The sequence below is a fragment of the Struthio camelus genome, chromosome 3, assembly GCF_040807025.1.
Source record: "Struthio camelus isolate bStrCam1 chromosome 3, bStrCam1.hap1, whole genome shotgun sequence".
NCBI classification, from domain to species: domain Eukaryota; kingdom Metazoa; phylum Chordata; class Aves; order Struthioniformes; family Struthionidae; genus Struthio; species Struthio camelus.
This window is the reverse complement of record NC_090944.1, coordinates 86,078,174-86,094,715: the sequence shown is the minus strand read 5'-3', so window position 1 is coordinate 86,094,715 and position 16,542 is coordinate 86,078,174. Positions and strand designations below refer to the sequence as shown.

Here is a 16,542-nt window from a genome sequence, read left to right as displayed (position 1 = left end):
GCCCCTCTCCTCAGCCCTGGGGAGGCCTCACCTGGAGTACTGTGTCCAGTTCTGGGCTCCCCAGTACAAGAGAGACATGGCACTCCTGGAGAGAGTCCAGCGGAGGGCTACAAAGATGATGAGGGGACTGGAGCATCTCTCCTATGAAGAAAGACTGCAAGAGCTGGGCCTGTTCAGCCTGGAATATGCTCTAGGGGACCCTGCTTGAGCAGGGAGGTTGGACTAGATGATCTCCAGAGGTCCCTTCCAACCTAAATGATTCTGTGATTCTGTAAACATAACTTTTGAAAAGAAAAGTGCCAAGCTGTTGCATAGATCTAACAAAAAAAATTGCCTATTCAGTAAATAATCAGAAGATGCCAAACATTCTTTAGTACAACTTTATAAGCCGTAAGAGCAAAAGGCACATCTCTTGCAGAAGGAGAGAATACCATCTCTGCCATATCCTTTTTTTTTTTCTTCTTCTTCTTCTTCTTGCTGTTTTCAACATGCTTGGACAGTATCTCAACTGGTTTGTTCACATTCATATCCTGATCTATGGCAGGCACTGGAAAAATGACAGAACAAACTTCCTAGTTTTTCAAAGCTGAGGTAGAGAGCTTAGGCAGAGAGCCGCTCATATAGCATCATAGCCAATTTCTGCCTGCACAGCGTTCTCGCATAAATACTGATGCTCCCTCCTGGGGGAACCTTCGTGCTAAGTGAAAGGTGTCTTAGCACTGCCTCTCAAGTTTTTAACATGACTTCTGGATCATCTGAACTTTGTGTAAGTATTGCTGGATCTCTGCACTATACACAGTGGATTCCCATCCTCCCGATACTATTACAACCGAAACATTTAAATTTTGTCTCTCTCTGGATATCAAAGGAACGACGAATGGATGGGTGTAAGGCGTTAGGACATGGGTGATAGCTGAAAGCTAAGAACCTAAAACCAAAAATAACAGTCATTTCTTATGAGCATGGCTATTGTGCTAAAAGTACCTTTTTTTCTGAGCCTTGACTTTAAGTCGTTCCTTTGATATCCAGAGAGAGACAAAATTTAAATGTTTCGGTTGTAATAGTATCGGGAGGATGGGAATCCACTGTGTATAGTGCAGAGGTCCAGCAATACTTACACAAAACAAGCAATGGAACTGATGTGTATCTCGTAGAGTACTCATGAAAGGTAGCATCTAGTTGAAGAAATAGTGCTGAGTTTACTTAGATATCTATCATTTGTTATCATTGCAGACTTTTTTTTTGAAGCTCAAGGAGATTCTTTGAGATATCACACTGTAATTTCACCTGTGAAATATTTACAGTTCGTGTATGGGAGTTCTGTTTCTTTTACATTTTAATTTATGCTGTAATTGTTTTTAATTCCTGATCACTGTCTTTAGCTCAAGTGCTTGTACAGTTGGAAGAGAAACAAATCACACAAACCTATAATTGCAAACAATCTTTTGTGCCAGAAGAGGCACAGCCTGTGGATCTGATGTCATACAGTATTTGAGTTCCCTCCCTCCTTGAGCCCTTTTGGTGGCTTATGTTCACATAAAAATTCATATCTGATTGCCAGAGGAAATTAAGCTCAGAGTAAAGGGTTGATTCCCTGCAGGAAACACTTGATAAGAAATTTAAACAGTTGGATTTTACTTTAAAAGAGACTGATGGGAAAGTTTAAGTCCTAGAAATCAGCACTGATATTCAGGATACGATGATTATAATACATTCTAAGTAGCTGCTCTGAAGCGGAGACTTCCTTTGTGGCTCAAGTAATTCACAGGAACTTTTCAGTATATATAAAACATGGTTTATTTTGAAAACCTGCTGACCAAATCCAACAGAACAGTTCAAGTTGGGCTATGATAGACAATTTAATCTTCCTGACAGCTGCAATCTTGGTTCAACCCAGAGGTTAGTGTTGGTCAGAGATTCTTTCTATATGAAACATTGATGAAAAATGTTAGGAGCAGAGGGGGAAAGCGGAGAGTTCACACTGTTCCACAGTGACTAAAGGGTGTCCAGTTTTCAGGTTGTTTTATGCAAAAGCACGGTCATTGTCGTTATAAAGGTGGTATTTACTTACAATTATCTTACTGTAATATCTCTAGCATGTAAGGATACTGTGTCTGTGACGTGTTAGTTTTGCTTTTTTGTGGCTGGCTAACTGTCTGCTGGGCCTTGGATTTCATTATGGGGTAACTATCCAGGCAAAAATCCTTTTTTTTTTTTTTTTTTTTTTAAAGAGTCATGACACCTTACAGTCTTCACTACTTTGTCTATACTGTGAGAAAATGGGTGATGGACGAGCTGGACCAGGCTGAAGAGTCCTGTTCGTTCTGTCTTTGTTTCATAGAAATACCGCAACCTGAAGGACTGATATCATTACTGAAATGACAGCAGACTTAGTGGCAGAATTGTTTTAGTCTGAGCCATGACTTCCAGAGAAATGGAGTAAGCAGAGAGCGTAACCACCTTTCGACAAGCAAGGCAAATGAGAAATGCTGCTGTTAAAGATAAGTCAGTTTCTCACAAAATCCTTTCCTGGGTGGTCACAGTAACATTGTCCGGGTGGCAGCAGCTAAGGGAATCCCAAAGCATTTTTGTTCCTGTTGCCTTTGTGGCTTTTCCAGTAGACAAGGAAAGAATAATATATGATAGATACAGCATTTCTTGCTGCTTTTCTTCCTCGCAAAAGTCCTGTGAAGCTGTAGTTGCGCATGTTATCTCCAGAGGCCAGATGTTGTAATTTTAACTTTGTATAATTAATAACGCGTCATGCTAGTTATTTGAATCTTAATTGTATCCATCTTCTCTTTTTCGATTACAATAGACATTACTAACTGAAAAGTAATAACTGGTTTTGTAATGCAGACAATAGATATGCAGGCTGTCTGCACAATTGTACAAAAATGACCATGTTAGTATAAATCACTGATTATCACATACGGTAAGTGATGGTTCCCTTAGAAATGGATAGTGAATAAGATTTTCTTTGTTCATTATTAATCTTGGTTATACCATATTAGACTGCTGATTAAGACTGATTGAACAGTAGCTATAGCAGTCCTGTTATTAATTTTTACACAGTATCTGTGTTGTTTTTCCGGTGATTTCCCAAAGAATGGGTAATAGAAATGTTGTGCCTTAGCTAGTGGAATAGATACTTTTTTTTTTTTTTTTTTTTTTAGCTTGTGGCTAAAAGTGCTTAATAAAGACTGGCTAAAAACGTGGCTGAAAGTCAGAGGCTGTCTGTTCAAATAGTTGTTATACAGCAAATATTTTAGTCTTTGATATAATCAGCTGACTGAAGGATACAGGATAGCTTTGTGTTTGATTCTGACAAAAATAAGTGGAACTCTATATCTTTACTGATTTCTTGCATGAATTTATTTAAAGTTGGTAAAGAGGTGGGGGGAAGGAAATATTGTAAAGATATATTAACGTTTCTTTCTCTGAAACATAATATGTCTTTTAGTCATTTGGACATGTTCAAATTGCAATTTTTATTGCTGAACAGAAGAAGTTTGGAATATTCATCAGAGTATAACTTTTTTCCTCCTATCTTATCTCAAAAATATAATAATAAAAAAATCCTCACTCCTTCTCCCCCGCAAAGGTCAACATTGATGTATTAACTGAGACCAAGCATACTCTAGTTTGGCAGCCTTGATGAAGAACTGGCAAAGGACACTCATCCCATAGAGCTTTTATCATGAATAACAGGTTTGTTGTCTTAGCCAGAGGCATTTTGAGAAGGGCATGAGGGTTCGGTCAGACAGAAAACAGATATTAGAGAGATGCTCATACTTCTTTAACATTTTTCATGCTTCTTTTGTTTACTGCCAAATTAAACATACACCCCCACCCCAGCCCCACATATATTTACTTCTTACAGACGCTGAAATTAATCTCTCTACACGTTATTGTCATTTTTTGCATGCAAAGATTTTTCAGCTTGGCTTTGAGGTCAACTTAATTATCAGCAGTATATTAACAAGACTTTCTATACGATACCTGACCTCTCCTGGGTAATCAGTTTTCTCCCTGCATCCCATAAAGGCAGTTCTTTCAAAGCTCGTGCTTCTGCCAGCTTTCATGAACTGCCGTAATGCCCTTCTACGGCGTGTTCCACAGCAGAGGTCTGTGGATTTGAAAACCTATGGGCTAAGGAAACTTTTGCAGAAGTTCATATAAAGCATGCTGGTATTGATAGCATCCTTTTACTTTCATTCTTACTGATTAATCTTATTCTATTTTGTATACACAAGATTAAGCCCTGAATTTTTCACATGGTCTTTACTTTCGAATGGAAAAACTAGTTGAAGAAATGACTTTTTTACAGTAAAGAACAGTTGCCCAGGTGCATTGATTACTATTTTTGAAAGATTTGTATTAATATTGATATATGAAAGGTTAATGTGACCAACATCTTAAATCTTTGCAACACAATATTCCTCAAATCTATGTTAAAGATACACCTTCAAATCTACAGTTACCATTGAATTACCTAACAACCTTGATTATTGTCCTGCCTAATATTAATAGAGAATTAGCCGTGAACCACATGCATTATTCTGATTTCTGTAATGATCAATTTATATACTTCTTAAGTAATTGTTTCAGTGTATAAAGGAGTTACATGCTGAAGTTTGAATGCTATTCTAATGCTATGCACAAATCCTTTACCTCTAAATGGGTAAGCAGTTTGTACTTAAGCACGGAAGCAGTTCATGAATGTTGTATTCACTGTTTGTTTGCCTAGGAGGTGATCCAGCCAGCCATGCTCAAAGGTCAATTGTATTTTCCAGGTTAAGGAAGTCAACTGACCTTTCGAAGAATGTTTTAATCTTTGATATTATAATTAAATATCAAGTTTATGAATCATAGGGAATTTACAGAGAAAAGATTTGCCTCTAACTGGAATCTCTAGTAGAAGAAAATGTATTATTGAATGGAGATCTCCTTTAAACGAAAGAAGGCCCCATGAGAATGGCAAAGCCTAATGTTAGGTTCTCAGCCAGAAGAGTTCTGATAACAGTTCTGGAGGAATTCTTGATACAGAAGAAAGAGAAGACTTTGGAGTTTATCGAAAGTTTAGGTAGCTTTTTATTTTTTATTAAAAAAAGGGGTTTTTTTATGTATATATTCTTGACGCGAAACCTACTAATTATATTGCTAAAATTGGAATTATGGTTAATTTTCTTTCTTTTATCTCAGCAGCTATTTAGGTCTAAAAGTCACTGCTTGTTTAAAAAAATGCGGATTGGCACTCCACAAATCGATGATACTGGATGTTTTTCACAGTGCTAAGAACTTGAACTCTTAAGTTCTTGGGTATCCAACAACTATTGAAGTATTTGTCGGCTGAACTGCATAGGAGAACTGGGGAAGTTGGTAATGCAGGCCACTAATTTGAGGAAGACGTTTTCCAGTGACCAGAACTACCACAAATGCTGTCAGCTCACAGAAGAAAGTGGAGAATGCGTATACAAAGCATTCATGCTTTCAGTCGTCTATAGAATCATTTAGGATGCAGTAAACTCCTTCAGTTATTCTTGGCTGTACAGCCTTCTTCATATTAGTTATCCAGTGTAATTTAAACAGCTCCCCTGTCTAACGCTTTTTTTTTTTTTTGACTTTAGAAACTGTCTGTTCCACATTTAGGTAAACTATGACCTTTTACAGATTTTTTCACCAGCAATAGGTATTTGTATGCCCTAGAAAGCCACTATCTGGAATTCTTCGGGGCTGTGGGAGCCTTAAATGGTCTCTGCTCAGAGTGAACCAATTTCTTCTCTATCCCAGAACAAATACTTGACTTCAAAGCTATTCTGAGGCAGATTTCTTTCAACCTGTCCGCAGACCCACTGAATAGCTACTTAATTTTTAGCTAGAAAGGGAAATGAAGCCCCATCATAGGAGTATGCCACAATGGCGTATGAAGTTTTCTGTCATTCAGAGGAATAATTATGGTGATACAGATGAAGGGAGATGAGAGTGCTGAAAACTTGGAAAATGAAAACTGCACCTTCAGTGGGTGTAGCACATTGTATATTTTAATAAATGGCTTTGTCTGTCAGGCCTAAATAAACACATATGTAGGTAATGCCTGAGGGCCCCCATCGTGATCCACAACTTATTCAGAAATGGGAACAAGAAATGCAAAGGCTGAGCTTGCTTAGGATTTATAGTGGATTTGCACAACTTTGAATAAGAAGTAAGGGTAGGAGTTGAGGTAAAATGGGGGTGTATTGGGAAAAGAATCATAGAATCATTGAGGTTGGAAGAGGCCTTGGGAAACTGTCTGCTCCAACCCCCTGCTCAGAGCGGGGTCAGGTAGAGCAGGTTCCGCTAAGGAGGGCAAGAATTATTTAGGAAATTCTTCTGCACCAATAGCCTCCTCAGTCCCTCAGATACTGTCTTGCTGCCTGTGAACCTTCGTTTTCTTGTTTGCAAGCTGTGTATCAGCTGAGGTGCAGGCTATGTTGGTAATGCTTAGCAAAGAGCAGTATTTTTCTGAGGGTCATGTAAACTAGACTGAGGAGCATGGTGAAAGTGTGATGGGCCTGTCTGACCTTATGCCTTTTCAGGCCGGAGCTTTCCACTAGCAGCTTGTGCACCACTCTGGTGATTTACTTTGGTTACTTGACCATCAAGAAGACAGAGTTTGCTCATCATCCTCAACAATTAGGGGCATGCAAACATCTGCTTGGCCTGAGAGATACTTTCACGTAAAATCTCAAATGAGATTTTTTTTTTTGAGAAAAATTTTTTTTTAATAATAAATTTTCACACTTTCTTCTTAGAGAAGAGTTTCATGAAAAGTAATCAACAGTGACCGTGTATCTGTGAACCTTTTCTCCCTGCCCTAGCTTGCACTTTTTTTGATATTACATAACACAGAAGCAGTAAAAGGAGTGAAGAATATGGAAAAGAACATAAAAGCAATGTCTACTCCTTTCTCTGAATAGCTATCTATCAGATACACTGCCAAAAGGATGGCATTTGTAGTGTTAAAGAGAATGCTCACAATTTCATGGGACTTGTGTCTTTAGGCAAAAAGCTAAGCTAAAGGTAGTCACTGAAATAGAAGAGTGACCATAAGACTGCCCACTTTCAGAACTAAGAAAAGCCCTATGTTTCTTTCAGCTTTCTCAGTAATATCTTCACATTCCTACCCACTGAACAGAAATACTTAACAAAAAAAAATCCATTTGTCAGAATTTCCTGATTACCAAAATGAGAACCCTGGTTTCTACTATTTTAAGATATTTAAGAAGTGGTCAGATAATGATGTAGACTCTGAGTATTTCCCCATTCCTTTCCATGTTATTCTGTAAATTTTGGTTATCATAAGGTTAAAATTTTGAAAGTGGTGCCTCATATAGTATGTTGTAAATTAAAAATAGGAAGAAGTTTTGATGTTTGCCATAGGAAGTAATCACTGCTTGCACGAGTGTGATAGTCTGGTAAAATTAGAGAATTAGTCCTAAATTAACTGGCTGCAAGGTCTCTACATCTATTTGGAGGTTTACCTTACAATACACAATGATTTATGTTAAACAGTATAGTAAGTTTACCCACTTTAGGCTATGATACACTGGGTGAAGGATGGTGATGTAATTGCAAATAAAAGAATAGCTATATTTGCATATCTAACATGCCAGGCTGGACAATGAGAAGTGGCTGAACTCTCTCCACTTGTTATTTTACCGTCAGCAATTTCATTGCTGGAATCAGTTGGGAAACAGCTTGTACTGATGGAGAATTATGGGTTATCTTTCTTTATAACTACATATGTGTCCTGGTATAAAGATGTTATGCTTGCATGAGAAGCATGTTAAATCTGGAAAAACTGATAGAAATCTTCTGCGAGCCCAGTCCAAAACCAGCAGGGTGCTTCTGGCCCTTGGGAGTTGTCCAGAATCAGTAAGCAGCAGAAGTCACCTTACTGAGAAAATATTTCATTATCTGTGAAGACATATATTTAAGAAAATTTAAGTGTCAAATTGGATATTTAAATTATGATCTTATAACTGTATCGTATATAACAAGCAAATCCTTGTAGATTGTTTATGCAATGTATAAAGCCAGGCATAAATTGGCTGCAACTGGAAAGGTAATTGAGTTCGTGACTTTTATAATACTGCAAACAACCAGAGTATGTATTACTATTATAAAAACATATGGAAATGTCGTCCACACTATGCCAGAACTATCTAGCACCCAACATACTGTGCTTTTCAGTATTTCTATACTAATCTCTTGCTCTAGTCTCTCTGAACTGCCATCACAGCACTGATATCTCAGACACACAAAAGTACACTGTCCTGTTAGTTTTATAGTACTGTACATTATATAGGTTAATATCTTTTGTTTTTGCAAGCATGAGCATTTTGTAAATGGATTAGTTTTATTACATTACTGTTCTCAACACATTCATCAAAAATTACTTTTTTTTTTTGCTACTGTTTAAACTAATCTTGAAAGTTTCCTCTAAATAAATCCTTGGCACATAATCTAGGACAACATTTTCTCTAATTTTTAACCAGCCCTCTCTTCAGTTTGAATGTATTATTATTATTTTTTTAATTCTAGTTTATTCAAGAAGAGAGTGTTTCACCACATAGTTTCTGAGGCTAGCAGTATTTTCTTTTGTTATTTGAAGTCATTCAACAGCCCTAAAGCTCATTGCAAATGTAATTAGTATGGGAAATTTCTTAAAGCACTATTCAGGCTAATAAATGGAGATACAGAGAAGTAATTTTCCTAAAGTGACAGAAAGTGCCATTTGGAAAGGTATCCCAAGACTCCCTATTTTTGTTCTGGCTCATGGGCAATATTCCATGCATCTTAAAAGCTGTAATAATAAATGTGTACCTTCATTTCCCATCCATGATCATGAAATAATTTTCGTGACTAGAAATTTACAGCCAATATTAATATTACTACATCTCTCTTTGCCAGCATTGTTCTTACTGTTGCACTTTTAAATATTAGAGGACTATACTTTTAAACTGAGGGCTCTGTTTTATGTTTGCTCCTTTCTAATATTGATTCGTAGTAGTTTTGCTGGGTCTTGTTTCATCATAGAAAAGTTGGGGAATATTAGCTCTGTCTCTCTCCACTACGTGTTGCTGATCTGACAGTTCATTCTGAAAGTGCCATCTACTCTATGCTCTGCAAGGATGACTTGTTTGTGCTGTTCACTAGCTTTCTTCTACTGCATATTACTTATGAAGAAACATATCGGTATGTATCTTCATAAGGCGTACAAAAAAATCTTATTTTTTCTCTCATTTACAACAGAAAGGGTAAAAAATTACAGGAATATGTAAAGCTATTAAACGATGTACTGTGTTTTGCAGTTTTGTCCAAGAAGGCATACTTTATGCCTTACTGCAATACCTGCAGTAAACAGGGATAAAAATAGTATTAAATTCTACATGCCAAAGAAACAGATGCACTTAAAAAAAAAAAAAAAGTTAAACTACAAGTCTAAAGCTGTTTCAAGTGTTTTAAAGCTTACTTCCTTTATTGTTCAATGTTTCTTTTTGCTTGTGACCCAAAGAAAGTTTTACTATAGCAGGTAAGTCATTTTATTAAAAACTACCTTTCTGTTTTATATTTCCTTGCCCATAGTTTGTCGGTTTTAGAATAGTGAGTTGTCAATATTCTCTTAGTTGTTTGCAAGAAATGTACTGGAACAAGACAAAATTTTCAGGACTTCTGCATTAAAATAAATCCTTCTTATCCTATCATTCAAACAAAAATAGGGTTAAATTAAAGGGCTAAAAAAAACCCAAGCTCCAAAATCTGTTAGCAAATAATACAGATTTTAAAAGAGTAATAGGTACATTTTTAAAGGTTGAAAATAGATTACAGCTACAGATTGTGCAAGTGTTCTATGTACTCCAGTTGAAAGTGCAGCTCCACTGATCCATTCAGGACGGCTGAAATGCTTCAAAATAAGCTGTTATTGTGTCCAGAGTGAGGCAAAAGCATTAGGAATGTAAAATCTCTTATTAGGATGACTTTAAGTATATTTTCCTGCTTTGGATTAGTATCTGATATTATGGAACTGGACAGAGTGATGATTTAGTCATAAGAAATGTTGACTATGTATTACTATATGCAGATGATTATTTCAACAAATTTGGCAAGCAATTATTTGAATTTTAAAGTAAAGTTATCTCATAAGCTATCCTCTTACCCCTTAGATGCCCTTAAAAAATGTTACAATGAGCCCTCAGCTTATAGTGGAGTCTGAATATTTTATTAACGTTCAATCTATTGCATATATGAATGCTTCTCTGAGAAGCAGAATTTACTCACCTAGGAGTAGGGTTGTATTAATGTTTCTGGTATGCCAGTCACCAGATTCCATGACAGAAGTGTTACTGCATTTGCCTCGTGTAGAAATACACAATGGATCTAAAAGATCATCTCTGAGAGAAAACAGGAATTGAGAACCCTGCTTCTCAGACATAGAGGAACTCCCTACTGTAAGGTTCAAGGCAGTGAGAAAGTGAGAGCTTTTTCAGCACTGATGTTGCACAATAATGTAACAAATCTTAATGCAAGGCCGTGTAGGAGGGAAAGGTGATTTTTCTATTTAGCAAAACTAATTTCACTCAGTCACATTCATTCTCTTGTTGGCATGCTACTAAGCACCAAGATGTGCCCAGATAGTCTAGCTATATACTTGGGGCGTCAAGGAGGATTAGGAAATACCAGTTAGCAAGACTTTTTTCACAGCTTTTAGGTTGTTCTTAAGTGCTGGTTTCTGGATGTGCCTTTCATACCCTTTAAGTTGGCGGTGATTTCCCCTTGCCTCTCTCCCCTTCATCCTATCCTGCCTCTGTGAGCCATTAGGTAACAGTGCTGTTGCGCTCACTGCCCTTGTCTCTAGCTGCCGTTTGTCTTTTGTTTTAAGCGAACCAATTTCCCAGTGTGGATGTCTTGAATCTTTCGTGATCTAGATGCTGCCAACACCCGTCATTCTTTCAGGCCTTCTTGACGTTTCTTCTGATGCTTTTACAAGCATGCCTTCCTATTCGTACCTCATTTATACCAGTCTTAATTTTTCTATTACAAACCAAATTTGAGACTGTGGAAAAAAAGCTCTCAGAGGAACAAATACTGCAAACTGTTGTCCATGTCTCCTACTGCAAAGCAAATTTCTGCAATCAGCGTTTATTTACATATGCACACAGTGGTTTGGACACTTAATCTCTCCTAACAAAACCTTACCGAAGCTTATCGCGATAAATATGACTTTCCCTAGGGAACAATGTAAAAGAGAACAAAGCACACAGTTTTGTAAGTATTATGCTGTAGAAAGCAGTGTAAGAGGCTACGTAGATCGGTATGGACTAAAGAAAGTTAACTCAAATGCAGTATGATATAGAATTGCAAATGTAACATGTCTAAAGAGAGACAGAGCTTCCTTTTAATATGACAGTGAGATCACAATGTAGAGAGTGCCAATATCACAAAGGCAAGGCCAGACTTTACTTTTTTAGAGCTAAAATGTTGCATTCAGGAGTTCAGAAAATGGTCAATTTTATGCAAGGCACATATAGTGCATTTTCTGAAATGGTTCATAACATCTGTAAAAAAAAAAATGTGGAAATACTAACGCATAGTTACAGTGCGTAGTATTCTGCTTTTTGATGATTATACTAAGATGGAGTCAAGTGATATTCTTTCCTAAAAATCCAGAAACTCACACAGTGTATCACCCAATTACATTAGTGTATTAGACTGATATCAAAACAGTGCGCCGGTAGATATTTGCTTCATTAGGAAAGTCACTGAACAAAATATGTTCTTCACCAGGCATTTTTGCAAGGAATTCTTTCTAAATCTTTCCTGGCGATTGTCCTCCCTTCCTGTTGGCAGTGGTGATTTGTTAGTAGTTTCAAACGTCAGTTAGACTAAGATAACGGGAGGACATGAGCTGCAGCTATGTAACCTTCTCTTTATCTCTCCTTCAATATTTCAGGAGTTTTACTTTAAATGTGGAGCACACCCAACCTCTGCCAGTGAAACATCTGTGGCTTTGAACCTCATTACAACAAACAGTCGCTGTATCACATGTGTAACATGCACAGATATTAGGTAAGTACAATGACATATGTCAGAGATGCACGCTCTCAGTGCTTCCAAGTACCTGTCACTTTCCCAGAGATTTTCTCCTCTTCTGTTTTTTTTTATTTTTATTTTTTTAACTCTACATCAGTAGAGTTTACAACAGTATCATGTTAGAAAACGAGCTACCTTGTCAGGTGGGTGTTTTGTTTTGTTTTGTTTTTTTCCTAGTGTGATCAAAACTTTCATTTTTGTACCTTAATTGTACATGCAAATATGACTACTTAATTTCTAAATACAAGCTGAAGTGCTCCAGTTAGTGGCCTAAATGCATAGGTCTGTGCCTTTAATCTGTAGCTGAGAGGTGAATGAATACAAGATTTTGAAAGGAACAAAATGTTCTTGTGGAAAAGAACCTTTGGTATTTATTTTCTAAATCAGAGTAAAACTACTTATGATGCATCTGTTCTTATATTCTCATTTATTGCAATTTTACATTCTGTAATCCATCTTACTGCCTGGTATTTGGGCACGTGCATTTTAGAACACCATTACTTGCAAATGCGTAGATTAAAAGCCAGTTGTCTGAGAATGACAGCTACCATTGTTGTGAAGACTTACCTGACATCATTTATCCATTGATTATGAGAAGAAACTGAGGTGAAACGTCAAAAATAATAACATAATGTTATTTCTTTTAGGTATTTTTATTAATTGGTGTACATTTTGCAAGAGGGGAAAGAATTTAGAAAAAATACATAGGCAGAGTTCTTATAGGAGGTCAAAAACTGTGAATGAAACTGTTGAGAGATCTTTAGGAAGAAAAGTTGAATTCCTGGAAGTAAACTTCTGTTGAAAATAATAGCTTGTTATTCTGATTGTATCCCAGACCTGGTATAATTATATTGTATTAAGTTGTGCTTGCATGCTATCAATTGACAGCAGCTGACTGGTTGCTGACAGTATATGGGTGAAGAAAATGAGTCTTGCTGATAGAATAAAAGACAATTGTGCAGCGAAAGAGTAATATTATATCCCTCAGTTCACATATACCCAGGTTTTATAAAGTTGTTGTATGTGTCTCTTTCAAAATTGTGTAGGCATTATTTAGTGAATTACTTTGATAGATTGTCCTAGTAGTCAGCTATGTAGTAATTATTAACCTCTCTGTAGTTAAGGGTAATATGAAGTTTCCATTTCGAGCCCAACTTTCTCCTTTTCCCATAAACAAGAGTAAAGAATATCAACCATAAATGCATTTGCTTAGGCTTAGGATCTGCTTATACGTCTTTCAATCAAATTTGAAATGGATATGTTGACATTTTCCTGAATTGATGTGTTCAGTCTTGAACTATTCACCTACATTCATGAAGCTGTACTTTCTTTCCTTTTTTTGTGGCAAAATCCCAAAGGAAAGAAAGAGGTAAGACTTCATTTACAGGATTTACTTAGCAGAATTGTAGTGCCCAGGACTAAATATTGGCTTCCTAAACTTTAATAGTAAAGGTTATTAGGACTATTTATTGACATGTCACAACACCAAGTCAATTCTCATTTATTTAAATTAAGGCATCGAATGACTATTGGAGGCCTAAGCTTTAGCAGACTTTTAGCTCAGAATACAAAGTGGGAGAGGTTATTTATGAATAAGCTTATTGGATTTATACACTGAACAGGGAAGCAAGACATGTCTTCTTGTTAAATTGGCCTCACTTTGTTCAGTTTCTTTCTAGCCCGTAGGACCCCTTTTCAGATTCCTTTAAGTAATCTTAAAGTATTTTATCTCTAAAAATTTGTGGGAGTTCTAACAAAGTGTTATAAGAAACAGGGTGAGATGTAGATGTCTGAGCAGCTGACAAGACACTGGGAATTCCTAATTGTCTACCCATGATAGGAAGAACAGGTTCATTGAAGTTACTCAGATACATAATCTCTCTTCCAACCTTCTTCCCTTTATTTTGCATAGCACATTCAATTTTTCATAAATAGGCTTGTCTTCTTTGGGGCATAGAGATATTTTTTAGAGAATGAAAGTTTAGTTTAGTTTTCTGAATGGCTGACAGATTGTATTTGATCATAGCAAGGTGTCTGAAGTCTGCGGCATTAGAAATGGAGATGGTAGATATGCAAACAACATACAGAGCAGCTAGATCCCCATCAAGCTCCAAAAAGCGAGGGGAATGCTCTTCCGTTTCAGTATGTCTTGTAGGACATGAAATGAATTGTTTGGCTGGTGATAGTGAAATCTGTTATCCCAAGAATGATCAGAAAAGTCCTCGGGTAGCTTTTCAGTTGTAATCATTGTATATGCACCAATGTATTTATCTAGTCAGAGTCTGACTTCTCTTAATTCCTAGAGTCATAAGCATAGTTTTCCTGTATCATTGGCTTCAAGAGAGTCACCGAAATGATGAAAAGGATATTCACTCTTCCACTTTCTTGTGTACTTCTTAAGAGGGCATCTGTCTTCCTACATACCTCCTAACCTCCTCCCATCCATAAGCAGGTTTTTTGTACTGGCCTGCATAACTGTACAAATGAAATCAGCAGCACATAGGCAAAGGCCTTCCAGTTCCTCCTTTTTTTCGAGGTCAGTTAACATGTACCTTGACTGCCTCAGTGCGGGTACCACCCTTCCTTTCATGAAAACACGTATCAAACAGGACTGTAAAATGATAGCTATTGGTCAAAAGAGAGAAGTTGCAAGGGACACTTGGTCTTTCCTATAGGTATGTCTTCAGGAAAGAGTTAATTTGGGCATCGTCCTCAACTCCCCATTCGTGTACGCGTAAAATTTTCTTGCACCTCAGCCAGTGTGGTGCATTTACAGTGCAGGCTCCTAGATACAGGTTAAAGGCTAGTCTCTCTCAAACTGGTAACTCAGCATTTCACAACAAGAGTGCAGACTCACCTGCTTAAAACAGCTGCTAGTTGTCCTGTCCCTTACAATAGTTCACTGGACAGGAAGAGTGATTTAGGTTGCAATGCCCTGTATCTTTACTGCTAAATGAAAGAGATCGAATGGCTGATCCTACGCCAAATGGCAATGATTGGCAGATCTCCCACCTAGGAGGCCCCTTCTATAGCAGATTTTTCTTGAAAGGAGGTAATTGGAGCAATCTGAAACAGGCAAAACTCAGCAGTGCAGTGCAAAAGGTCAGAGGTCCACCTCGCCCTCTGGGTGTGTGTGTTTGCACGCGCATGCAGGAGGTTGTGCAGGAGGTTGTTTGTTTAACTAGCGTAGAGGTTATCCATAGGAGTCCTTGCAACAAATCTAGGTGGATGCAGAACCACTGAGACACAGTATCTCAGATAGGATTGGTAGGGTGGCTGTTTGTATCTAGGTCAGGATAACCTCAAAGCAGAAATCTGAGGGTTCATCACTGAAACTAAATCTGCAAAGAAGTGTACCATCTTTTATCCCAGCGATCAGATGGCGTTGAAGAGGCCTATTCATGGTCTAGTATGCTCTATGTAAACCCCAAGAAGCATCAAAAGAGTCTACCAAACATCATGAAGTTCAATGAAGGGGTAAAATTGCTGTGCTTGTGACTGAGCTTCATGGGATAAACCATACCTATCTCCAGGACCGGTGTACACTAGCTTTTCAAAAATTTGATGCATTTCCTGGACTGCAGGAAAAATAGTCTGGTTCCAACAATTTTTTATTTTTCCTCCTACAAACATAATAGTACCTTTTTAAGCTCTTCTTCAGGTGTAAAAAAATAACAAAAAACCCCCCAAACTCTAAAATTCCCTTTTCTAAGTAACAATAGAAGAACTTAATTAGAAGAAAATTGTTCACTCTCATCATGTCTAATTATCGGAATATATTTCTGTGGAATAATTAAAATCTAATAAAATCTATTAGGCTGTTTTGTTTAATGCCACACATTTGTAGGTGTGGCTATTTATAACTGAGGTATCAAGACCTTTACTCTGCTTTTGAAGTGAAGCTGGAAGATAAAGAATTTTTCATACTTCCTTGTCCATCTGTAATGTTTTCATCTTATTACTGAGCATTAGGACTAGGATACTTTGGTATTAATCATTCAGTAGTTAGGCCCACCATGGCTTTTGTACTGTCGTTATGCACACACATACTTTTTTCTTTTTTTAAGTGCTTTTCGAAGTTGTGGTTAAACATATCCTTATTAGCTCTAGTCTTCTGTGTTGTTTTTATATGGACAGTCTTGTGAGCTGTCAAAATAATTTCACTTATATTTGTATATGAAATCATTTTTAAGTTAAGGTGATGACATTTTTATTTTCTATTTTTAGTTGTGTTTTTTCCAACTGCAAGGATAGTCAAGAGTCTATGGATTCTTTAAAAACTATGGTCAAAGCTAAGCGTATTTTGCAAAGGGATAAAGATAGGACAACAGAATCAATTGTCAGTGTTGGTCAAAGGTCATCGTAAATCCTTGAGCTTCTTAGAAAACTGAGTACAAATTTCCTGAG

The 16,542-nt window shown here is 37.1% G+C and overlaps 1 protein-coding gene across 4 annotated transcripts in view; it reads left to right on the top strand.

Annotated features, from left to right (window-relative positions):
* Nucleotides 1–16,542, top strand: part of PRKN (parkin RBR E3 ubiquitin protein ligase) — an 802,661-nt gene that overhangs the window by 399,203 nt on the left and 386,916 nt on the right. For all 4 annotated transcript variants that reach the window (XM_068938910.1, XM_068938909.1, XM_068938911.1 and 1 more), the window contains one exon: nucleotides 11,996–12,111. In XM_068938910.1, coding sequence (XP_068795011.1) covers nucleotides 11,996–12,111 — 116 coding nt within the window. The remainder of the gene's footprint in view (nucleotides 1–11,995; nucleotides 12,112–16,542) is intronic.